The sequence below is a fragment of the Apus apus genome, chromosome 2 (assembly GCF_020740795.1).
Source record: "Apus apus isolate bApuApu2 chromosome 2, bApuApu2.pri.cur, whole genome shotgun sequence".
NCBI classification, from domain to species: domain Eukaryota; kingdom Metazoa; phylum Chordata; class Aves; order Apodiformes; family Apodidae; genus Apus; species Apus apus.
The window spans coordinates 136,662,682-136,688,530 of record NC_067283.1 but is presented as its reverse complement, the minus strand read 5'-3'; the positions used below and the strand labels follow the sequence as shown (position 1 = coordinate 136,688,530).

Genomic DNA, 25,849 nt, shown 5'->3' with positions numbered 1-25,849 from the left:
AATCCACATAGAATGTCTGAAATATCCAAGCTTGTTTGTGTTGCTACATGTGCATATTTTTCTGTGAGTTTGTGTGTAACATATGCACATGCGCTCATATACACTGGCACACACCAAAAAAAACAATCAGAATTCTTAGAAATAGTTTTTGGGTTGTTAATTTTTGTTTGTTTGTTTATTTTGTTGTTTTTTGGCTTTTTCTATCAGTGTCAACTGACATTTTACAAATTTAATTTAGTGAAGGATAGTTTTGAATGACTGGCAGTACTCATTAGTAAAACTAGAGAAACAATGAAGTATTATGGAAACAGATCTTCACCCTTTACTGTTTTATTCTTTTGTGTCTATTTTTATTAGCACATTGTATATACTCTATTTTCAATATTTCCATTTGTAGTATGTCAGAAATCATAAACGATCAAATCAATAACAGCTACAAATGAATACACAAATTCTGTCAGCTGCCCATCTGCTGGAATTCAATATACTTCACACATGAATGAAAATGAAATAGATAGTAGTTAGTTAGTAAAACTAACAGCCTACTTTGTAACCTCCTCGTGGGACTCTCGCCATGGAGTTGTCTGCGTGGCAAATATGGTGAGGGATGGGGAAGTGGCAATGAAGAGACATCGTGTGTTTGAAGCTTGTACCAGTGAGGCTCATCATCTAGTAATGCTGTCTCTAACTCAATAAGAATCTAAAAAAGAAAGCACAGTTAAAAATAGGAAAGCATTACACAACAGAACATTTAAAATTAGGTATGTTCATAAATCTTATTCTATTATTCTCTTATTGTAAAGAACTTTGAAATTTTATTAAAACCTTCATTTAAGATGAAAGGAGTTGCCTTTTGCAACACTAAATAGACCAAAAACCTTTCACAAAACCTTTATTACCTTACGACAACTTTCACAACATTCACATATCTTGCAGTAAGTTAGTCAGTACATTCCAACATTTTGGAAAAATGTAACTATGTACAGTGTGGATTTTCACAAACAATTCTAAAAGAAATTGAGAAACCATGTGCATGCTGTACTAAAACAAAAAACCCCAGAATCTTATGTCAGTAGCACGTGGTATCAGATCACCATTTACTATTAAGTGAAATAAGGACAACTACTACAACATCAACCAGTTTAGCTTTGCTTTTTTTTTTTTTTTTTTTTTTTCAAATATATTGTATCTAGACATGAATATGTGAGCAATTGTATTAGTATAATAACTACCAATAATTTAATACCTCTCCTAAAAATTCACTTTCTTCCTCTCGAACTCGTGCTTGGTCCCAAAGAGTAATTTCTAACATTCGTTCTCTAAACTCTCTCCGATGAACTGGAGAATAAATGAATGTCTGATTCCACTTAGGTTCCAATGTCTTCTTTACTGTTTTTGTTCTTCTTTTATTTTTATCACTGAAGAGAAAACAATTAAAAAATGTTCAAAAGACTGTTATACTGTAATAAGTATATCATGGAAAGTAGGAAATCTTAAATCAGCAGTATATTTTGTAGTATTATGGGCACTATATACTACATGGGATTAGTCTTTTATGATAAAGTTCATGACATATATTGAGGATAATTTATAACTTCATATTAAAAAATAAAACTAGGTGATTTCCAGTTCTTGTGCCTATTCCAGTTTTAAGTTCCTTAAGAAACAAAAATGCTTTAATATGCTTGTTTTGGAAATAGCATTTTATAAAGCAAAATATACTTCTGTAAGTGCGATTTCTTTGAGACAGAATCTGATGGTAGAACATGTATGCCAACAATATTGGCCACAGCAAATTGGTTTTCAGATAAATGAGCCAGCTGGTTCATTTGAACTTCCAGTCCGGCAGCATCTGACTCTTAAACTGCAGAGCCAGGGGAGCCACTGGCCTGCATGAAGGAAGAGTCAGGGAGCTGTGGGTGGTGCAGGGCCTTCTTCACAGGGATTTTTTGACCACAGCTGGGAAACCAGAAGCCCTGAAAATGAGTTACATGTCTTTTTCCAGCAATACTGGAAGGAACAGTGTTCTCAAAACAGCTCCTGAAATCCTTTGGGTCACCTCAAGTACCCACCCAGATGGAAGGTGGATCTCCACTACAAGGTTAACCTTAAGTTGTGGAGCCCAGTGAGGTCTCCATGCAAGGCTAACAAGGAAGTCCTGGTTCTGGCTCCAGGGTGTTGTTCAGAGCAATGTGTTTTGCAGAATATTTCTGCTTGAAATATTTTTTTTTCTGATGGAAACACGATTCACTGGAAAACACCCACACGCCTCCTACTGAGAATACTGACTAGAGTTCTCATAACAATGCTTAATTGCAAACCTGCTGATTGCTGTATAATGCAACTGTGATACTAACTGATGTGGATTTTTTAATATGGCAATGCAGATACAGTCTGTTTGCTAATACTTGCAACTGTAATACAGTTATTGTATTTCTGAAACAGAAGCTGGATCAAATAATAACTAAGAAATATTTTAGACACATTGTAAAAACAAAGTAATCTATTTATTTCTATTAAACTAAAGAACTGTTTATCCTTGAGAACAGAAATAAGTTAGATTGGACAAGCTTTTTCAATGAAATTTGTTTAATCAAAAACAGTTCAGTATCTTCATCTAATTTGATGCTTGACTTATTTAAGTGTGTTTTACCTCTAGCACATTTTCTGCAAGTACACAACAAATATATATTGCTTACTTAGCTTTTACTTCTGAGGAAATTAACATTAATTTGCATGTCAGAAAAAACCCCGCAATTCAAAAGACAAACTGCTGATTCTTATATGAGGGATAGACAATACATACAGTATTCTTCACATAATAGGGAAACACCAGCATAGCATAATACAAGTTTCATTTTATATAACCTTTTTGTATCTGTATCCTTGGAAGTATTTAATTAAATATTTTTCTTCCATGTATTTTTAGTTCTTACAACTTACGCTGTGAAGCATTACGACACAGATATTTTTGGTAGCTTACTTAATCTTGAAAAAGCAGGTAAGAGAATTTAAGCAGATCTGATTGTCAGTTTAGCACAGCTTCAGCAACTCCAAATACACTATAGCAATTTGAATAAACTAAGAATCTAGTCCAACAGTTCAAATACTGATGAGCTCAAGATATTCAATCCAAAATCTTGTTTTCATCAATGATACAGCACATTGTACAGTATAAAAGTGGAAAAGCAGTATTTTCCAAAACACTGATTAGCTTTAATTCCTGCTGAAGTAATTTGGTGCTGAAGATAATTAACACCTCCCCATTTTAGAAATTAGGAAAAGCAAAAGATGTAAAAATATAAAGTTACATCTTATGCTACAGATTAAGCAATCTGTTGATCAATCTTCTATAAACTGAGACAGGGTAAATTATTTCACTGATACACTACAAAATAAAGCTAAATGTTTTCCCCTACTGATACAATCTGAGGAAATGACAATTTAAAAAAATCAGCTGGGGAATTCATTATCCCCTTTGCTGGTCTTCCCACCATGTAAGTGGAAATGGCAGAAAATCATGGACTGAAAACGAAGGAGCTATTCAGGAGTAAGGTCCTTACTGCAGTTTAATTTTCCCTAAATATATCTATAATATCAGTCCAGATTAATATAAATCCTGTGCTTTGGGGAAAGTTTTCAAGGTGCATCTGGGGGTTGTCAGCTGAGTTCCCTTTAGTCTTAACTCACTTATACTGTCTTCTGAAATTATGGGTTTCAGATGTCCACACTGCTGGACTAAATAGGCCAGAAATTTGTGAACCTAACTTTGTAGCATTTTCTTTGCACTAGACAGGAATAATTGTCATAGTAAATAAGGGCATTATAAAACACTAACAAAATTATTTACAAACAACAGAACCCCATGCCATGACAGATGTTTACCTTTCCTCCTCTATTCAGTATTTAATAAAATATCCAGTGACAGTGAGTTTGTGTTAAGTATTCAAAGACACATTGCTGCCACACAGCACGTTCAGTAAAGAGCCTCCAAACCATAAGATTCTTTTGCATATGCATTACCAGTAAACTCTGCTGCCCATGCCATCTGAGTATCAGACTAATTCTTACTCAAATGTTCCTTGTCTTTGTGTTCATCCTACCTTCGGTCTGGAAGAAAGTAAATTTTAACATAAGGATTCCTTGGCCTCCCATCTTCCCTTGAAGGAAGATCCTTTGCTCCCAATATTGTCACTATTAACTGATGACCAACCTTGTCATACCACAGTTTTATCTGTAATGAGAAAATATTAGTTAGTTAACTCATTTCTACAGCAAAGTAGCATAGTAATCCTTTAAATTAATTTTACTTATATGCTTCTATTTGTATTGGTTACTTAAGCAGAAAACATCATGTTCTACTTTGTATTTATAACAAAGCAAAAAAATAAATTTATACTTTAATAGCTTCAGTATTTACCAGGAATTACTCTTTTTAAAAAAAAACAACAAACCTGTACAGTTATTTCATACTAATTGTTTTTCTCATGGTGCTCTGATTAGCTTTTCCCTCTCTTGGCAGTGATACTGTATTATTTGCATTACTGATGTATGGTATTCATAGATACACATTTCTGAGGAGTTTATGCACAATGAATGAATGAATTTTTCATGTCCTGTTGTGCTGGAAAGACTATGGGATAAGACCATAAATATTTCTAATATCTTATTTTTTTTTTATGGTGCAGAGACTCATGCTGAAATCATATCAGTCCCCCAGAAATTATAAGACAGGGAGGCTCATAAGTCCAACCCTCTTCACAGTCCAACTCAGCAACAACAAGGCAAAGCCTAATATTACTCATCCATAAAAATTATTATTATTAGACTTGGTTTGCTATTGTTTTTAACTGCATTCATTAGAAACTGCTATTTAGCTGTTTCAGTTTGAATACTATAGCTGCAAATACATTATCCAAGGAAAGGATAATACATACTTTAGAGCACTCACTGTGGAAGGGGTAAGTGGTCAAGTTAGGATGAAATAAAACTTTCCAAATAGCCAGTGAGTCATTAAATGGTAGTACCACTGCAGTGTCATTAACTACAGCTGATAGAGGAGGCTCTTTTCATGGGACGTTTGCCTGAGACAGAGAAGAAACTAGGACATTCAAATGAAAACACTGACCCTGTCTGAAACTAAGGGTAACAGAGGGGATAATGCCCAGCTCCACACCTAACCAAGCACTGCAACTTTAGGCATGAATATACCCTAGGTAAGATAAATATAATTAGGGGAAGGTACACTTTCTGTGGGGCCCATCTCACATAATCTCAGAGACAGGGTGACACCTGCTGTCATAGCATTTCTTCAACATTTCAGTCACTTAAAGAAAGGTCTTGATGCAATTTTCAAGACTTTTGACCAACCAACAAGAGGCTAAATTAGCTTTCTGCCATTCATTACACTTCAGTGTAATGACACTAAGACAAACCGACTTGTTCCAATAGTGGCAGTGTACTTCTTCCTTCTCCACTACTTTAGATCTTCCAACTCCTGCAGCCACCAGCCAGCAGTGTTTGAATGGATATTAAAAGGGGGAAGATACTTGCCATTAGCCCAACTACTGACTTTATAGGTTTATGGTACCAACAGTAGATCTGTGGCTACTGGAGCAGAAAACTATGAGAAAAACTTTCCTAAATACATTAGATTCAAGAGTCTAGATGCTGTTTCTACACTCCTGCAAAGAAAATAATTATCTGGACTAGTAGGTATCTTCATCCAGGTACAGATCACAAACAGAAAGCTTTGCACCAACTGTCTGAATCCAAAGCAAAGCTTTAATGACCACTGAAGTGTAAGTCAACTTAAATGTTCTTTGAGAGTAAAAGCATCCACCTGCCGGCTGTCTTGGGAGTCCTTGAGCAAAGGGCAGACTTGGCTAGTCCCACACCCCAAGTGAAGTAGCACTGAAGATAGCCGTCTTCATCTGCATTTTTGGGAAAAAATATCCTTCTTATGCAGAATGCAATATGTTTGTTACCCAGACACTATCACAAACTGTGACTGAGTGAAGGTGAGATAATTCAGACATGGGTGCAAAAAATAAAACCTGAATTATGTGTTCATATTCAAGGAAAATATTTTTTCACTGTATTTGTTTCAGACTGGATTTTTATGATATAACTCCAGCCAAAATATTAGAGAATGACTCGCAGAAAGTTAAACAGCCTGATATCATTTCTTTGAGATGCTCGGACAACTGTGTTTTGGAACAAGAGCTTGAAATTCACATTAACTTACAACTTCTACTTTTCTCTTAATGTTCTGAAAAATATTTGAAAAAACTTGTACATTATGGGCATATTTTCACTGTAATTTGGCTTCTTACAGAAAAGGTCAGGAGGCAGTATTATGACCAGAATGATCTCTCCTTCCTGTACTCACACTGCTAACAGAGCATAGGTACTTGTAACTCAAGAAGTCATTTGACTTGGATGCAAAGAGAAGAAAGGAAGAAACTGGGAGTGAGAAAATGGGCAAAGAATCCCATGGAGGAGAGGACAGGATTGTATTCTCATGGTGTTAGAAGAAGGAAGAAGGCACAAAACAGAAACTCCTTTAGAATTACTGGGAAAGTAAAAGATACGGGATGCTTTTTGGTGAAATACAGGAAGAATGGAACCATTACTGTCAGGGAGCATAGAAGACCTACACAGCAAAAAAAGACTAAATGAGAGAAATGGAATGAGGTGAAAAATGAATCATTTTGTAACTGGCACAAAATATGTTGTACAGAGTGACTGGGATGAAAGAAAATCTGACAAGAAGTCAAGGAAAATGACAAGTAAATGAGAATCAAGCATACTGAACATGGAAAATTAGTTTGGGAATAAGACTGATCTAATTCTAACTCTCCTATGCATAAGTCTTATGACAATATTCAGATGGTGTGCTATTTTCCTACAAGATCCATGTCTTTTCTATTTATAAGGAGATAAAAGATTGCCATTTAAGACAGCCAGGTGAGGTCCAAGAGGACTAGCCTCCATACCTTCCTCTTTCCCAGAACTCTTGGTTATTGAGGGTTTGATCTCTTAAATAATTTCAGAACTTTTGTAGAAATTGCATGTTCTTCATTGTCTGGGAACCTGGCATAAAACCCTGGAGCCTGACTTGTAGTGCTAAATAAAGAACTGGAATTGAAGTCTGAGGTGTGTATGATGCAAGGACAGAACCTCATTGTCCAAGACTCTGTTCATAATTTCTCAATTTCTAATCAATAAATGCAGGACAAACTTACAATACCCCCTAGAATTTTATATCTATTTTATGTTGTGAAATAAACATGGGACAGCACATGTATATCAGAAAAACTGATGAGGAAATTATGCTTTTATTTTATAGTTTTGTTGAGTAGCATGCAGAAAAGGTTCCTAACACCAAAAAGTGAAGAACATTTAGATATTCAATCCACAGAGTATAAGTCCCACAAGAATGTACAGGTATGATGCTTAGCACTGAAAGCCTTAAGTAGATGACTAACAAAGCAGAATCTACAAACTGCAGTGTTTTTAACACATGCAGGAATGGCACTTTTAAAAGCTTAAAACATGTAAGCAACAATAATAAAGCAATGTTGCTCTAAATGAAGGAAAGGGAAGGCTAAAATTACAACACATAAAACGCATCACAGGAAAACCCTGCTGGCTGATACTAACATGGAAGTTAACACCTGTAAAAGACTTCATAAATAGGATTTTGTTGACTTAGATAATTTAGGATATAAGCCCCTAAAATTCACTTAGAAAGTGATTCAACCTGAATGTTTTCTAAAAATCTTTCCACTTTGTGTTGAAGTCCTAGAAACTTCTTTGCCACACATATGCTCATAATACTTTTATTCCCTAGGCAGATGTGCACCAAATTCTTGATTAAACTTCCATTGTAACCTATATTCATGTGAACAGGCATCTAAACTCAATGAATCCTGAAATTGTGAAATGCCCTGTCAGCCTGAGAGTAGTCCAGCATCTGCTGCATTCTTTGAGACAGGCTTCCAGATAAGAATACCTGCCATACAGAGAACAAGAACCAAGAGCTCTTCTGCAGTCAAGTGATGAAAACAGACATCAGGGAGAAGCAGATGAGAGTCTCGCCCCAGCTTTATGGATTCTTTCTGGTTTTTAATAGTGGTCTAATACAAGATCATTATGCATTCTGGGTAACAGGTCTGGAATGTGCCACACTAAAATTAAGCTTTCTTTGCTATCACCACGAACTCATATTCCCAGCCACACAGTATCTCAGCTTCAGATGGGACTTTGTACTCCAAAGAGGAAAAGAATGTGCAATAGTTTGGTCATAAAGGCACTTTTCTGGGAGACAAGTTCAATCTCTTCAGTCTAAAAAGGGCTTAAACATCAGATGTTCTGTTTCTAAAATGAGTGTCCTACATGTACAGAAGTATATAAAAAGCTGAGTGTTGCTGTTGCATCCTAAGCAAGGATGCAGATAGTTCTTTGGTTCTCTGTAGCCTCAGAAGACAATGCCTCCCCCTGGAAAATCGACTCATCCTTTGGAGTAGCCTAAGTTTCAAATACAGTTAGTGAGAATAGCTGTCCCTTATTTGGGCTAGATCACTCACTGCAGATACTGAGGTATTTAGCTCTTTCCTTCAACTGTACAAGTCTGAGCTACTGCCTGAGGCACCTCAGACATATTTGAAGCTAGCATAAGTTAATTCAGTTTACTTTATTTCATTCTTTTTTCTTTTAGATCTCATCTTAACTATGAATTACATTCAGAGCCCTGACTGAGGTCAGAGTTCTAGAAAATAAATAATTATGTAATTAGGACTCATTCTTGAATATGTATATGCATAAGAGAAATCAGTTAAGAAAACACAGATATTATTATAATTGCCACTTCCTATATTCCAGCTCATTAATGTTTGGCCATTTGCTTAACTATGCAATTCTAATGTGGTTTTGTGTATAGCACATACATATCTTAAGTCATAACTTTTGATTTGAAAACAGGAAATATTGTAAGTTTTTAATTCTATGCCACATTTTCTTTCTTTATTTGTTATATAAGGGTTGCTTCATGAAGCTCATGGAAAAGAGATAAAACTTGTGCCACTAGGAGAGACTGCCTGCCCTGCAGCTTAATTTCTACCACCATAGCCTACTCAGACATCACTGGTTTTGAAAGACAGCTGGCCAGGCATTTTTGTTCATCTGTTGTTCAGTATCATTTTTCATGTAACCTACATAGCTGTTTTTCAGTGTAATATTTTGAAACTGAGATACTTCTTTGCTTTCTTTCTTGCATTATTCTGCAACTAGAGTTATAACAGCAGAATCTGCTGTTTAAAAAAAAAAATATAAAAATTCTCAATTTATTTTTATAAATGTTTACAGCAATCATTTTATTTGGACTTAAGCTCATGTAGATGCAGAAACTGCTCTGAGGTGGTAAAATCTTCAGCATAGCTGAGGTGAGATATGGATGTTCCTGACTACTGAGGGTTGCTAAACCAAACTATGATTACTGTCTGCTTCAGTTGCTGTCTGATACGCTGGAAAAAGTACAAGAACAGGCTGTCAAACTTAAGAGCTTCTAGGATATGTAAGTCAGAAAAGTATGGAGGCATTTAGGCTGCCCCAACCTACATTTCTTTTAAAATTTTCTTTTTTTTAGTGGCTACATCTTGATTTCAATCATGCAAAATATAAGCACACATTTTTCTACATAATCAAATATACTGACATTCTGTATTAAAGCAAAAAGGATGTCTGAAATTTTTGAAGTTAGAATTATTTTTTTAATTTTTTTTAAAGAATGGTTTAATAGCAACTCTGGCTCAAAAGGAGGCTCTACTGCATGGAAAACACAAATTTAAGAACAGATTGTTCCCTACAAAGATACCACAAAGTATCGCTCACAAAGTAAGTTAGAAAAATGCTGGTATGCTAAACTGAATCTAAAAGTTCAGTAAATAAATATGCTTTTTTTCCAGGTACTGTGGAACTAATAAAAGTTCAGGAAAAGTGTAGATGGTATGACAAAAAGGAATTTGAGTGGTTGCCTTCCCAATAAAACTATAATGATAGGTTTCAGTGATCCAGTGATACAAGAGCTAGTAAATGAATGGAATGACATGGAGAGAAGCGTGGAAGAACAACCTGTGCCAGAATCTGGGACATTTATCACCAGCATCAATTTCAGACTAACAAGTGAAGAAGACACAGGCAAGAATGAAGATGTGCATTTCCTGTCCAGAGCAATGAAACAAATAGGTATAAACAGAAATGTTTGGACAACCTAATTCGTGTAGGGTATTCCAGAGACACAGCCCACACTGTAATGTATACTTCCTGACAACCATAAACAGCAGCTCAGAGCTCTGAGTTAGCTAATTTCACATGCCAAAAAGTAACCAGAGTTCTGCACTGCTGCTGGCCTGCTTCTAATTCCCTTGTTTAAAGATCACTGGAGAATTTTTGTTCTCTGCAGCTGGCAAGGTAAACTTATCTTAAAGTAATCCATTTTAAACTATCTACTCTTCCTACTAAAATGGGCAGATGAGGGAGTTTTTATTTCAGTCTATTTGTAAAGACATTGCCAAGGTCAAAGTTTGAGTTCTTCAGAAGTCTTTAACTGTTAATGAGCTCTGCAAAAAAACTGTTAGAGAGGTCCACAATGACTGCACACTGTGTAGAAGCAAAACTGGGGCTAAAGAAAATTTGTATCTACAGTATCAAAAATAATCCAACCAGAGGCAAGAGAATAAGCCTTATACACTTTCACCTTTTGCTGGATGTTCTCTATCAAGCACTACACTTGTTTTATTTTCTTGAATAAATACCATAATAGTTTGATCAAAGTTTTTTTGTTGTTTTTTTGTTTGTTTTTTTTGTTTTTTCTTTAGAGGACATTAGTCTAAGTAGCTCTGGCAATTTTTATGACTATTCCTTTATTTTAAATAATGTGATTAAAACAGGGAACTACTACATGTTACTCCTACATTACAGTACTTCATTCAACGTGCAGATATTGCCCTTTAAATTCAACAAGGAACTAGTATACTTCTTAATTTATTTTGCACATATCTAAAAAGAAAATAAATATTAAAAGACTACTTATGTCATATTTAATATTTACCTTTATGAACTACTTAACAACCTGTGACTGAATTTGTACCTCTTTATAATTTCATTACCATGAGCAGAAGCCAACTGTCTCAAACATGCTAAAGGATGTTTTAAATGTTTAATACAAATTCAGGTTATTTTGACAGCACATAATAACATGTTAACCTAGAACAATACTATCAAGACATTACCTTTTTAATCTTAACATTTTTCTTATAATTTTTATATTGAATTTACAGTTAAGCAGTTATAAGGACTACTTTCTGGAAAGAATACATTGTGAAATAAATTTTACTGTGCCAAATATGAGTCATAACCAATTTTCTACAGTCTTATTTAGAATTCCTTTATAAATATATATTGATAATTTTTTCAATTTCAAGATTAAATTTAGTAAACTCATTCTGTTCATTTAGTTCATCCTTTACATCTTTCCTTGAGAAACTGATCAAAAAAAGAAACATTTACACAGCTCCTCCACAAAAGATCAACATATCCATAAATATATTTTGTAAGAAAAAGCAGATATTATTTATTTACAAAAAAATGAAAAACATGCAGCAAAGCAAGATAGGCATTTTAATATATTAGTAAAACCTACTTTTGCGTTAATCTACAATACCTTAGGAGTCTCCTAATGAAAAAAGGCAAACAACTTGTACCTAAGTAGAATACCAAGGCTAAAGAAGTTCAGTAACACAATGGGATTTAAATTTATTTTTTTATAGAGTTTTGGTTATTTTGATGTACCTTTAAAATGGAAGAACCAAGTTTCATACACAAGAAACTTGTTTCTTTAAACAAGGTACAAATTTTTTGCCTGTCTTCCACTTAAGGTGCTACTATTATTTGGAAAATGCAAAAAAGGACATGGTAAGTAATGATAATGAATGATTTAAAGAGACATTCATCTTTATATAATGACCTAAACCACAAAATTATTTATTGCTTAAACAGCACACACGTTTTGTACATTTTGAAGCCTGTATGAGTTTAGTATTTGGTAGACAGCAAACAAAAGCTAGTTGTCTCTTTAAATTTTAATTTAATATTTTTACCTCCATGCACAGTTTTACAAGCTGCTCACAAGATGACATGAAACTTGTTAATATGGTTTAAAGCAACACACTAAAATATGGGAAAACGGACTATAGTGTAACGTTTTCCTACTATGCATTTTCCATAACAAACAAAAGAAAAAACCACAACTTTAATTTCTGTCAGGCAGACGAAGTCTTTACCTGAACCCTAGGAACAAAAGGCGTTGTTCTTCTACTAAGGCTTTGGCTCTGGTAAGCAAAATTAAAGAAAAAGCAATAAAACAAAACCAAAAAGGACAACACGCTGGAAACTAAAAGACCAAAAGTAAAAACAAAGACACACAACTATTACTTTAAACACAGCTTTACACCAACAACATATTTATCTAACACAAAGTAATTTAATGCAAGGCATAAATTAAATGTGCAAATCTATTACCAAATTATTTTAAAACACTTTGATGGAAATTCTAGCCTTAGAGAAGTCAGAAGGAATTTTGCCACCGATTTCCCAGGAGCAAGGATTTCATTTTTCAAGTTTATAGATAACATTTACAATAGATTTAGAAATAACATTAACAAAAGGAGCAGGTCAGCAAAGTGTGATTTAAAAGTGGGGTGGGAAACGTAAGTTCAGCTTGATTAGCTCTTTCAGGATTATTATAGATGCACATTCAGAGGCAGAAATAAGTACAGTTCACGCACTGACAGCTCTAGTTGCTTTCTAGAGTAAAGCAAGAAAGGTGATTTTTTTTCTCTTTTCTGCAATTTTAAGAGGCATTTCTAGAAAGTCCCCTCCTAAAAACTTTAAAAAATATTAAAAGAAAGTGCTATCTGGTACTAACATTACAGGGGAGAAGGTACAATATATGTATTTCAATTCTCCAGCAATCATGCCATATGGTATATACAGAAACCCCTTGTGTGAAGTGGGATCTAGAGCATTTTAAAAACTTAGAAGTTGCACTACACACATAAATGCATTTATAACACTTATTTTTGTGATACAACACTTCAGATCACATACAGCCTTGTCGCTTCCCATGGCTACAGCAAGACTATGTCACTACAGGCAACAAACACTCCTGAATTCCTGGACTCGCTACAAACTCCACACAGCCACTTCCCAGTCTTCATCTTAGGGCAACAGCTAATGGAGCAGCACATGAAGGGTTCCATGTATGAGGAATGGACAGGAGCAGGAGCACGCGGTGATACCTTAGAGGGCCAGCGAGTCAGGGAAAAGATTGTCAGAGTAGGTCACAACAACCACAGCAATCATCTGACAGATTTGAATCTCCTTTACCTCCCTGCCCAGTTTTCCTGAGAGTATTAATCTATTTCAAAGTAAAGGAAATAAGCTGCTACTCAATATTCACAGGAAATGTACCCAAAATATAGAGATAGGCAGCATGATGATGGTTCTGCCACCCTCCTTGCTTACTTGCCATTCACAGATGCTGGAAAAATGTGTGAAAAAATCTGTTCTTACACCAAAGCAAGAGAATATATGGGTTTTTTTCTGATGTGCCCCCATGCTCTGCAAGATGCAGCAACTGCCCCCCCCTGCACCAGCAGTACTGCACAGCCCAACCTGTGGGTGCCAGAATGTGAGCTACTCACACACAAAAAAGGAGATCATCAGCTTGCTTCTACTCCATATTACCAGAGAAACACAGATATTCCAGAGTATCATAATCCTAAGAAGGACAGAGTACCTCCAGCTATGCACCGAAGACCCTCACTTGCCATAGTCTGCCTTGGAAATGGAGGGCAATAAGCACATTGTGTGCACTGCCTAAAACCTTTCCAGTTTTGATGTGAGAGCAACAGCAATTTACTTGTGTAGAGGTGGAAATAGCAGAAAAGAAAGGGGAAAAGATGAAAGGGGGAGGGGAATAAGTCTCATACTTGAGTTCATTCCCACAGGATGCCAACATATTATTTCCTTCACAATGTACAGTATCTGCCTTCTAATCTGCTACAGATAATAAAACTATAATTACTGCATCTGATTTTTTTGCTTTATAAACTGAATATCTATGAAAAATCTATTGAAGTTGTTGTGTGGTTCAGCTCTAAAAGAAAGTAGATTAATTTTATAAATGGCATGCCTTTCCTGTAAGGATTTCCACCAGTACAAAAATGAAGTATTATCCTTTTATAATTGTATCCATTTACAGGGTGTTCAAGTCATGTTACCAGTCTCTAAACCTATCACAAAAGCATTCCAAGTTACACTTCTCATGCAGTATTGAAAAAGTAGCCAGAATGCAGTAATGAAGTGAACAAAGAATATAGACTTTTTCAAAATTATATTAAAGGAAAAACAAATCAGTGAAAACCCGCAGAAATAGCAAATAATAATAAAACAATAATTGCATAACAATCAAATACTCTATGAAAGAATGATGTGGATCAAACATGCTATAAAAGAGACTCCAAGAAACACAAATACAGTATTTACACACCTTAGGAAATTATAATACACACCAATTTACTGTAGCTGCACATAGTTTGTTCAATTAAGCATGTATTTGGGCAGAATAACTATTAAGGGAAAGAAGATTTTCCAGCTATGTGAGATAGTTTGCTTCATGGGATATCCTATTAGCCTGCTCTGGACTGTCACTGTAACTTCAACAGAATAGACCAATGGCAATACAAAGGAAAAACAAAGACTGAAAAGACAAAGACATCCCTGAATAATGGAGAAGCATTACTGCAGCTAAACTGGGTAAAATCATAATAAACATAGAGAAATACATTCCCAAACACTATAATCTATATAAACCCTTGAAGGATCTGTAGTATTGTCTGAATAAGGATGTATATATCAAAGTATTGATTTAAATACTTCAGACCTCCACCCAAACTGTATGTATATCCACTTCTGCCCACACTCTTGTATTTCACAAGCTATTACACCCAGCTGCCCTAACAACAGCCCAGCAGGACTATATGGTGCTGTCCAGGAGTACGAAAAATACAGAAAACACTTCCAAAATCTTGCATATCACCATTCCCTCAGATTGATCACATTTGTCTGAATGCAGCCACCACTGCTAAGAATGTCAACTGAGTCACCACTTCCACAAAGAACCCATCTACTGCCAGGACTCTACAGTTATTATCCTGCCTAGACACTCACCATAAACAGCACCTTCCCAATTATATTCAAAATTTAGTATTTCCTTCTATTTCCATCTTACTCAGCTATTTGGAATGAATGAGAGCTCCATCAGTGGTTCTGTCAGGCAAGAGCTTATTAAAAACACTGAAAACCAAAATACTGATGCTTGTCTTTTTTTCTTTTTTCTTTTTCTTTTCTTTTTTTTTTTTGTAGTGTTCAAACTAAAATATTTTTGGAACTTGAGATTTTTATAATTCCGTTTTTCCCTATAGCTTTACCTTTGCTAATGGTCCAAAATTAGAAACTCATATTCCATTTGAATTTTTCAAAATATATCCAACTCCACAAATAATTGTTTGGTTTTTACTAACTTTTCTAAAGTTTCAAAACTTTTCAAAGTTATAAAATGAGAAACCAAACTTTTTAAAAGTGAAGGAAAAAACACTAATTGCACTACCTTGAAGACACATAAACCACCAAATTTGAAAAGTTAAAAAAACTAACTTAACGTATCAGATCAAAGAGAAGCTACGGATATTTGCTGCTTTCAAACAAACAAACAATCCCATAGAATCCTTTAATTCTCTTAAAGTAATCTTTTTCTAAAAATATATTTTAGTCTACTCATTTCAAAGTTCCCAGTTAGGTGCCACATTGCTATCTATCCACACTATCAGCTTCCCTGACTCACAAAGCAAAAGATTTAGTACCAGCCTCCCAAAGCCTTGAGCCAACAGCAGCAGGAGCCAGATTGTGCCATGAACATGAATAACATGGAATACAGCTATTTCCAACTTTTCTTTGGGTATTCAGGTAAGATAGGTGTCCAACTTTTCAAACTGTCTACTGATGTTAGGCGTTTACATTGTGACAGTGGGACATAAGTTTAGAGAGTTACTGAGCATTTCTGACTTCAGTGCCAGTCAGCTGGAGCTGTGCATTCTCAGGTATCAGCTGCTTTCTGAGGGAAACAAGATTATCATGTAGCAGGACGTATTGTATATAATTGTACAAACAGGACAAACAGGAAAGATCTGTGTTTCCTAATATTATTTGGTTTCCTTAGATGGAAAGAAATGCTATACATTTTTTAATAAATGAATTTATAACTTCAAACAAACAAACAAAAAAATAATGCCTACTCGAGTTAAACACTGAATGTAAATGCCATTCTGAGACAAAACCTTGAGAATTCTGTTATTTTCAGTAAATTAAAATATACTTCCATATCTCCTGATACTTGTGCACCTTAAACTGCAGCACCTTATCAAACCACAAAATGAACAGACTTATTGACTTCACTAATAAATTCTATCCTTAAACTCTTGAAGGTTTTATTTCTGGAACAAAAAAAGTGAGGAAGTCAGTTCTGTATGCTTCCTATTTAGATTAATATTCTGGAGTGTCTGTGCATTGGATGTCTGAGCAGCCAATTATGGATCTTGAATTTCATGCTGGGACGTAGGAACCAAAAGTTTTGACAGCCTAATCTTTTATGAGATTTAGACAAAAATATATTTCTTTCTCCCCTGTTTCCACTATAAACAATTTTTGCTGTCTTGTAAAACTAAATTGTTTTTTAGAAACCTTGGTCTGTGTATTTTGAGAGTTAGTGTTCATGTCCCATTGGCATTGTATTTTGGGAAAAGCATACTGCGCTTTACTGCCAAGATCTCTAGTTTTCCACTAATCCAAATGACTGATTCTTTCAAAGCAGTTAAGTACAACAGTTGCAGAAAATTTAAAATCATATAGTGTAGACGACTGGTCTGATGAGCAAAACGAATGTCTCATGCATTGCACATTGGAACCAACATGGCTTCAGAACAGACAGAAAAATATTTCTTCCCCTCCTCTATCAATAGTGTAAACCATTTCTGTGAGACCTATAAACATTCTGCTTCAATTTTAGGTGTATTTTATGGCACACAGATAATCTTAACATAAACAACTTGAAAGAAATATGAATGTAACATATTCAAACTTGTCTAACACCAAATTTGCACTGCTTCCATTCCATGCTCCTCTCCTTTTCAACCTGTACCAGGCCACAGCTGAGCTCTTTTGAAAAATCACACTTTGGAGTTGTAAAAGACACAGAAAGGTGTAAAAACCCAAGTTCTTCAGTTTAGTACAAAAATTTGACCTTTGAAAGAAAACATTCAGGTAATGCAATGAGAGAGAAGAACAAAAGCGAGTAACACTGGTACAAGAAATACATTAGTTAACAATCAAAGGGATATCTGGGGAAGGTATATATGAAAGCTAGCGCATAAGAAATAAGCTATATTAATTTCAAAGCACACAGGTAATAAAATCTACCAACTGCACATGTAAGTGATGAAATAGTGTATACACTCAACAGCACAAGCATAACTGGAGGCCAAGATTAGTCCTTTCTGAAAATTTTACTCTACCAGTCTAGTTACTAGGTAAATAGACATAGAAATATATCTCTAATTCAACGTATAGAAAAATTCCTAAAGCTAATAAAATGGAATGTCCATATGAAACTATGGCCCTGCCTACACTGACATATATAGCATTAACCAAAAAAATTAGCAAGTTTAACAAGAACTTTATGCTAGAGGTAGCTTGCACTCTGCAGTGAGAACTGTATATACTGCAAAAAAGCACACTAGTATTAATGAAATGTTTACATACTGAAAGTTGTCCAGATAAGAACTGTGGAACGTCCCTTAACATGCCAGGACTCATAGGAGAAGTCACTGAAATAGAAGGTCGGTCCATTTTCTGAGATTCAAATGAACTAGAACCTGTAATTATAAATAAAAATATTTTATAAATAGTAGCACTTATGCATTTTTCATAATTTTTTTTAAAAGTCTACAAATATAACCAAACATGCAATAAAGTTGTGATAATTATCAATTTTTTATCTCTTTTAAATTATCAAATAATGTTACTCAATCTTTTGGTGCTCAGATGCAATGAAAAGCTTTTAAAGATTATTATAGCTGTGAAGTGTGATCTGAAGCACAGAGAATGAAAACCAGTTTATTCAGATATTTCTGACTGTAAATATGTCAGCAAATTGAAGCCCCTAAATTCCTAATTAGTAAAGAAAATATTGTGGTCTAAGGAATTCAGTCCTCTGAAGGGCATTTATCTTGCACTATTAGACTAATTTTAAATTAGATTTTCACTAAGACGTCAAGATACGTATAAGGTATTTTGTGCTTTTTTTTCAAATCTACAAGGTCTGCTAACTGTCGGAGAACAAGTTTTGATGTATAAAACACAGAATATAAGTAAACTATTTTTATAAATACAAATGAAATTCCACATCTCACAGAACATAAATTGGACCTTAAGACTTGGCTGATCAGTGAAAAGATATTGGAGCAATTTTTCGTATTATTAAAATCAAGTTTATGCCACTGCATTTATTAATGGCTTCTATTATAAAAAAGTTCTAAAACAATAATACAAAATAACTCCAGGCTGAAATCCATCTTATCAGATCTAAGCCTATGAGCAAGTTATTTTCTCCCACATGAAATACAGGTTTAGCTGATTTAAAGAGTGCTGAGTGGTTATAACAAAGTAGAAGCATTCTGATTTCAAAGTAGCTGCCTCTCAGGTTGTAAACAAAGAACATTTCATCCCCATTTTTTGTTTATAAGGCTCAATTGAAGTGCAAAACAACAAAATAGGAAATTAAAAATTACTATTAATGTTCTTGTATATTAGTTAGAGTTATGCTTTACTTTTCAATCAAAAATAGCCTAAGCTTATAACCAAATGTCAAGCCTGAATCAAACTGTCCTGACTTTATTATTAGACAAAGATTGATAGACAGAAAATAGAGTAAGATGACAAACTGAGACAAAAAATGGACAAAGATATGAGAGCTATACTGACTTTAGATGACATTTCTCAATCTATTTGTGCTTACATAAAAGAGAGAGAAGATTTTCCTACCCCACAATTGAAACTTACTGGACTCCAGCTGTGCATGTGTGCTGTCAGGTATTCTGGGAATGTCCCTGAAATCAGGAAAGCAAGACAGATTGAGCCTTTATCTAACAAGCATATTCAAATTTCAATTACACTATAACACTTCTAAATCCACCATGGCATGCCTCAGGAAAAGTGAATGAACAACTGGATATCTTCAGCCACACGGAAGATTTATCTTTTATCCAGTATAAATAATTTCAGTGGGAAATTAAAGCCTAGAGAACAGGTGGTTTAGTGAATGTAGGAAAGAGGTTGCACAGTCACAAATAAAATTCAGTAAACAATAAAAAAATAACAATCTCAGAGTTAATAGTAGACTAGAACTGAGTAGTAGATTTTGCTATGACACTACACATTACTTAAAATTTATTGGACCGTCACTCAAACATACTGGACTGCCAATGATGGCTATCCAATATGTCCTTTACTGTCGCTGAACCTCAAATTTGGACAATCTTATCTTTTCCGTGGCTAAATAAGATGCATAATTTCATTTGACAAAATTGTGTATTTGCATGAGCTGTGGCATCACCTGTATCAAACTGTGCACACAGCTGTGTAATTTGAAAGCACTCAGTCACAATGCCTATGTACCTCATTACACCCACCCAGCCCCCAAAGGAACATATTCTTCTTACGAGGGACAAACATTACTGCATGCTAATAGAAACTATCAATATCCTAATACATAATTTTGGAGGTATTTGAGCAAAATCAAGCAAGATGCAAAGCTTCATATCTGAGCCACAGCAACAGTATTTAAAATCATCATGCTTGTTTCAGTGCAGCTTGTTTCTTCAAGGTTGCACTGGGTGTCAGTGCCCAGTGTTGGCTGCAGGGGCTTCTCCGTGATGGACACAGCCAGTTCCAGCCAGGTCCAATGGGCCCCCTGCACAGCACAGCTCAGCCCCTCAGCCAAGCTGGTGGTGCCTCTGTAATAACACACTTAAGAAAGGGTAAAAAAAGCTGTGCAGCAGCTGCAAGAGAGACGGGTGAGGAAAAAAAGTCATGAGAGAAGCGTCCCTGCAGACACCAAGGTCAGGGAAGTGGGAGTGACTTCAACCCCCATCCCCTGCACTGCTTGGCAGGGGAGAGGTAGAAGAGCCGGAGTGAAAGAGTGAAGCTGAGCCTGGGAAGGAGGGAGGTGAGGAGAAGGTGGTTTTGTTTTTACTTCTCACTATGCTATTCTGTTATCAATTCCTAATAAATTACATTACTCTTTCCCAAGTCTGTTTTGCCTATGATGGCAATTCTGTTATATTATCTTGACTGATGAGCTTTCCTAGCTCATTTTTTCTCCCTGTCCCGATCAGGCAGGACAAGGAGAGAGTAGTTGGGTGGGTGTTTGGTGACCAGCCAAGATCAACCCACCACAAAGCTATATGAATGGAAGGGAAAGTTAAACACGGTCTCAGTGATATCTACTGTCTTCATTATGAAAAAAACAGTCTGAAATATATATCAATAAAAGTTATCTAGTTCCTTTTTGGCATGCAGTTTCCAAATACGTTTCAAGATTCACTAGAAATAGATAGATTTACTAAACAAATTGAGGAATCTTTCCAAGTTAACTGATGCACTAATAATACAGATAAATCAGAAAGCATCTAACTGCTTTAACTGCCCACTGTAGACAAAAAAAACCACAAAACCACTGTCTGCTGTTAGTAAGCATAATTTGCCAGAAACTTACAAGAGTTATTGAAGAATTATTTAAGTTTATTTTATATCAGTAGACTTGATAAAGGGACCCAATGCTCACATATTACCTTATTATTTATTTATTTAGTACTTATTTACTTCAAAATACATTATTAAACCTAGCCTGTAACTCTAAAAATAGTATTTCTGTCCTATGAGTTTGAGAACAAAACCTTGAAAACATGTATCATTGTGAACAGACTGAATGAGTTTTCCTTCCAAATTCAATCCAGTAGAAAATACTAAAATAACATGCATTTTAAAACAATTATTTCTGATAATTAGAAAGAAGAAAATAGGTAAGTTCTTGTGTATAAGAGAGACAGCCAGCTCACATACAATAGCAATGGCCATCAACTTTTCTTATAAGATAGAAAAAGGGATAAATTGCATGCAAAATTGGTATGATTTCTTTTTAAAAAGACCTTTCAATTTTATCTTCCTTTATCAGCTTAGCTTACCATCATCATTTTTCATAGAAGTCAGCCCATAATAAAATGAAGAAACAACTATCACGTTCACTGGAATTTGGTTTTCCATTCAGAATATCAGGATATAACAATAGGTTCTCCTTCTCAGCTAAGTTAATTGCTAGTAACTAGTAACTGAAGATTTTTGGCATGAGTTAATGCATTGACATAAGACCATCAAGACTGTCTTTATAAGTAAAAGGATACACCTCAATGCAAAAGTAAATCCTTCATGTGGGCATTGATTATTCTAATTGAAATAATTACTGATTCAGACATCCAGTAAATCTGAATTTTTAATTATTTTTAATACAATTAAACTTTATTCCCTTGGGCAGGACACAGACTTACAGTAGTATGTTTCCTTGAGGTTTTAATTTTTTCCTTGAGATATTAATTTCTATAGTCCATTTGCTTACGACATAAATCTCCTAAACTGAGAGTATGGCTTTTCCAGTTCACCAGCTCAGATCTCATGAAAAACATTTCTAAAGCTGTCCTGATAATAACCAAATCCAAAGAGTTATACACATCCAAGGAGAACCTAAAATGTTACTGACTTGCAGAAAGTATTAATCACTGAATCTACAGTTATAAACACATTTAGTTTAGTAATTGGAGTTCTGGAGGTGAAAACCTTCTTTTACATCTCCTGGAAAAAAGATACTGGGAATCAAGTCCAACAACTTCTTTAGCCCTGAGCTGACACAGTTCTTCAGACTATGTGGCAAGGGATCTTGAGAGCCCACATCACTTTCTTTAAGAAATCATAGATAAGCTGCTCTAGTGACAGCAAGTGGAGCACATGGTAACATGACAGAAGACAGGATGATAAGGAAGGTAAAACAAAAAACTGTAAATATAAAAGCACAGGAAAGAATATCAGAGGTTTTACGCAATGAAGAGAATACAGAAAGAGGAAAAAAAAATAAAATTTCAAGATGTGAGCAGTTCCTTGAAATATTAGCTCTAAACTTCTGTTTGAGAGAAACTATGAAACATCTTACACTCATGCTACGTTAATTTAAAACCTCCTTTTCATAGACAGAGTTCTTCTGGCAATGTAGTCTGTCCCTTAGCATTGTTGTTTGTACCTAGAACTCCCAAGTTATGCTAAGGTTTTTAAGAAGACAGATGATACAGCCTCAGGCCCAAAAGGGTTGCAATTCAATATTTATGTAGGAGATAACCTCTCATACCACTTACAAGATAAAGCAGTTTTTGCTGTTATCAAGTACTTTTAAAATTAACAAATGAAACAAAGTCCCTACACATTAATTTTCTACTATAGCTGAAAGCATAAAATATTATCCTCACTGAAATTCCATCCTCAGATTATATGGTTCTAGATCTTTAGCACTTAATTTTTAGTTATGTTACCCATGCTTTCTTGTATGAAGGTAAGATAACTGTGTGCATGTAATAAAAAATAAAGATATAAATACATTTATTAATACATAATTATAGAATCATAGAACAGCTCAGTTTGGAAAGGATCTTGAAAGACCACCTGGTCAAACCTCACATGGAAAAGGAAGCCTATATGACATTACCTAGTACCCTGTCCTGTCACATCAAAATAAACTCTGAGGGGAAAAAGAAAATTCTTAACAACTGCAAACATCTTCAAATTCAGAGATAAGCATCCCCCTCTTCGCATCCCTGGTGTGATTGGCTATGGAACTTCCAGTGGAGAAGTAATAAAGGGATGCATGTGACTGTAGGGTGTAGGAACTTGGAAGGAAAACAAAACAAAACAGATGAAGAAGGTGAAGTTTTCACAGTCTAATATAAGAAAGCAACACTACATGCCCTATTGCTAAGCAAGGAAAATTTAAGTTTAGACATTGAGAGGTAGGTCTGAAATTTAAGAAAATCAGGCAATGTAAAGCATCAAAGAAAAAGTGCCATACAACTTAGACAAGCACTAGCTGTTCACTCAGATATGTTCTCTATTAGATAACATACAATAATTTAATAGATACCATAGATGAAGATGATGAAAATAAGGATTTGAGACTTTCCAAAGCATATTGATTATGTTATTTGCATACTGTATTTTGGGCAAAATTTTACATTGCAGACTCTCAGGGAATAGAGTTCATTATCAGTTCATAGACCAAATATGAATATTTAATTTTATATATACAATATACAAATTGGAATGGAGAAATAAAAATCAAGAGTCAAGTTACGGATCCAGAATAGCAACAATAAAGATTACAACCACCATTTCAAAGACAGTAAAGGCTGTCTGAGCTAAATAACCACAGAATGAAACCTATTTTTGACCATATTAGCAGATAATGCCAGGGACTCAAAGAATGCAGGATTTCACACTAGCTCTTTCTACTTGCTGGTGTGATCTATCGGTGTAGCTATGCTTTTAGTTTAGAGAATTTTGCATACAGTTTTACTGTTTACAAAGTTAACTAATCTGTTTGGTATGTTCTGGCCTGAAAGAGAAATTTTGCAAAAGTTTTATCATATTCACTGCAAAAAATTAAGAAACTACTTACCCTATTGGTCTTGAAACTACAAGCTCCACTTGTGGCTCAGGTTTGGATTCTAAAATGATGTTATACACCTCCTCAAAGGTGGCTCCTTGCAGTAGCCTTCCATTCCATTCTAATACTTCATCACCTATAATTTCAGTAATAACACTCTGCTTAAGACATCTGCTGTGAATTGTACTTACAATGACAATTTTAGCCATTCTACTGCCAGTTTACTGGATTGTAAAACCTGTGTTGTAGAACAAGTGTGTAGTCCTTCATGTAGGAAAATCTTGAGTATTAAAAGTTTTTTGCAACTCAGCTTCAAATATGTAAAGTTCAGTGAAACAATTATATCATCACTAGGACCCCTACTGAATTAGATGTAGCTTTTATTCGCTTCGGCAGCTGTGACTGCCAAACCCAAACATTCTCTTTAGAAAATGCAGATCTTTGAAACAGCATATTGTGTCAGCTTACTATTTTGAAGATCCCTTTACCTCTACAAGTTTAGTATTTAAGGTTCAGATAGTTTCTATGTTAACAGTTCACATTTATTGCATTCTCCAATCTAGCAATCCAGGGTTTACATGTTGGGATAGAAGCAGTTTCTTAGCTGAACTGATTGCGTTGGCACATTTGTAATAGCTTAGTTTGCTATAAGTAAATACACACCACAAAACGACTGGGCAGGACATCAGTGAAATATTTTTAGTACAAAAATGTGAATAAAAATATTAAAATATGTTTTTGAATAACATGACAACTTCTATATTTCACAAAAGCAGCAATGTCAATAATCTGGTAACTGAATGTCAGTTCAGTTCTACAATAGTCCATCACACCAATTTAACATAATTCCCCATCTAACTAAGCTTTCTCACTTACTATCACCTTTAGCAAAACAACTCAGAAGTATAAATCTATAGTCGATACATACCTGGTCTAAGATGCCCAACTGTATCAGCTAAGCTTCCTTTTTTAACTTTAGTGATAAATGCGCAGAGCCGACCTGATTCAGTCATCTTTCCTCCTACTACCTGTTTGAAAGAGGAGGTATTTTCATAGAATGAAAATTACATTAAATGAATTAAATGTTCTGGCAACAGAAAGAAGAATTCAATTATTTCCTTCATTTTCAGGTAGCCCAGGTAAAAGAGATACATGTGAAAAAACACCACAGAATTTTGGCTGTGACAAGTGATGTTTGTACCTATTCTGGCTATTTGTGCCATTTAAACACATTGCAAATACAGAATGCTAAAGCTTCTACACTTTATCAAATACACAGACGTAGTATTTCACTGTATTATAACTTATCACCCCCAAAAAAGTAAGGTATTAGTCAACACACTGCTTACTTCAATAGTTTTAAACAGAAAACAGATATAATAATGTAGCAGAACTCATGTTCACAATAAGCATTGAATATCCTATTGATTAATCATATCCGCTTTGGCTGGGGAAGGCAGGTGAAAACTCTTGGCATACTGAAGATTTCACTACAGGAAACTTCAACAGGTTTGACCTTATTATTTATCTTAGAATCAGTAGATTCATATAGCAGAACTGTCTATAGTGGCATAATCTTCAAATTCTTAAGGTTTCTTAGCAGTCTTCATATTGGGATTTAAAATTTGTAGTCCTGAATCCAGTTTAGGTTACTTTCAATAATGCAGAAATATTTGAAAATTCAAGTCAGGAATAACCTCTGAAAATCACTCTTTTCAGGTACATTTTGAGATTAACAAGTAGTTACTCTTGAATCTAAACTATTCATGAATCTCAGTGAAGAGTTCATCTCTATAATAGAAGATTTTAGAATTCTATACACACATGTTGAAAAAACAAATACTTTATCATGGTACTGTTAGTCTCTGGTCTTGCATTTTCTGTCATGAAGACCGTGATACACATGTAAAA

The 25,849-nt window shown here is 34.8% G+C and overlaps 1 protein-coding gene across 50 annotated transcripts in view; it reads right to left on the bottom strand.

The window, feature by feature from the left end:
* RIMS2 (regulating synaptic membrane exocytosis 2) overlaps positions 1-25,849 on the bottom strand; it is a 470,125-nt gene that overhangs the window by 194,780 nt on the left and 249,496 nt on the right. For 26 of the 50 annotated variants that reach the window (XM_051611522.1, XM_051611504.1, XM_051611510.1 and 23 more), the window contains 8 exons: positions 24,867-24,966; positions 23,951-24,074; positions 19,240-19,286; positions 17,941-18,053; positions 12,345-12,392; positions 4,104-4,234; positions 1,247-1,418; positions 547-700 (listed from right to left, as the gene is read on the bottom strand). In XM_051611522.1, the coding sequence (XP_051467482.1) occupies positions 547-700; positions 1,247-1,418; positions 4,104-4,234; positions 12,345-12,392; positions 17,941-18,053; positions 19,240-19,286; positions 23,951-24,074; positions 24,867-24,966 (889 nt within the window). The remainder of the gene's footprint in view (positions 1-546; positions 701-1,246; positions 1,419-4,103; positions 4,235-12,344; positions 12,393-17,940; positions 18,054-19,239; positions 19,287-23,950; positions 24,075-24,866; positions 24,967-25,849) is intronic. The other 24 variants (XM_051611538.1, XM_051611532.1, XM_051611539.1 and 21 more) reach the window with 1 other exon arrangement.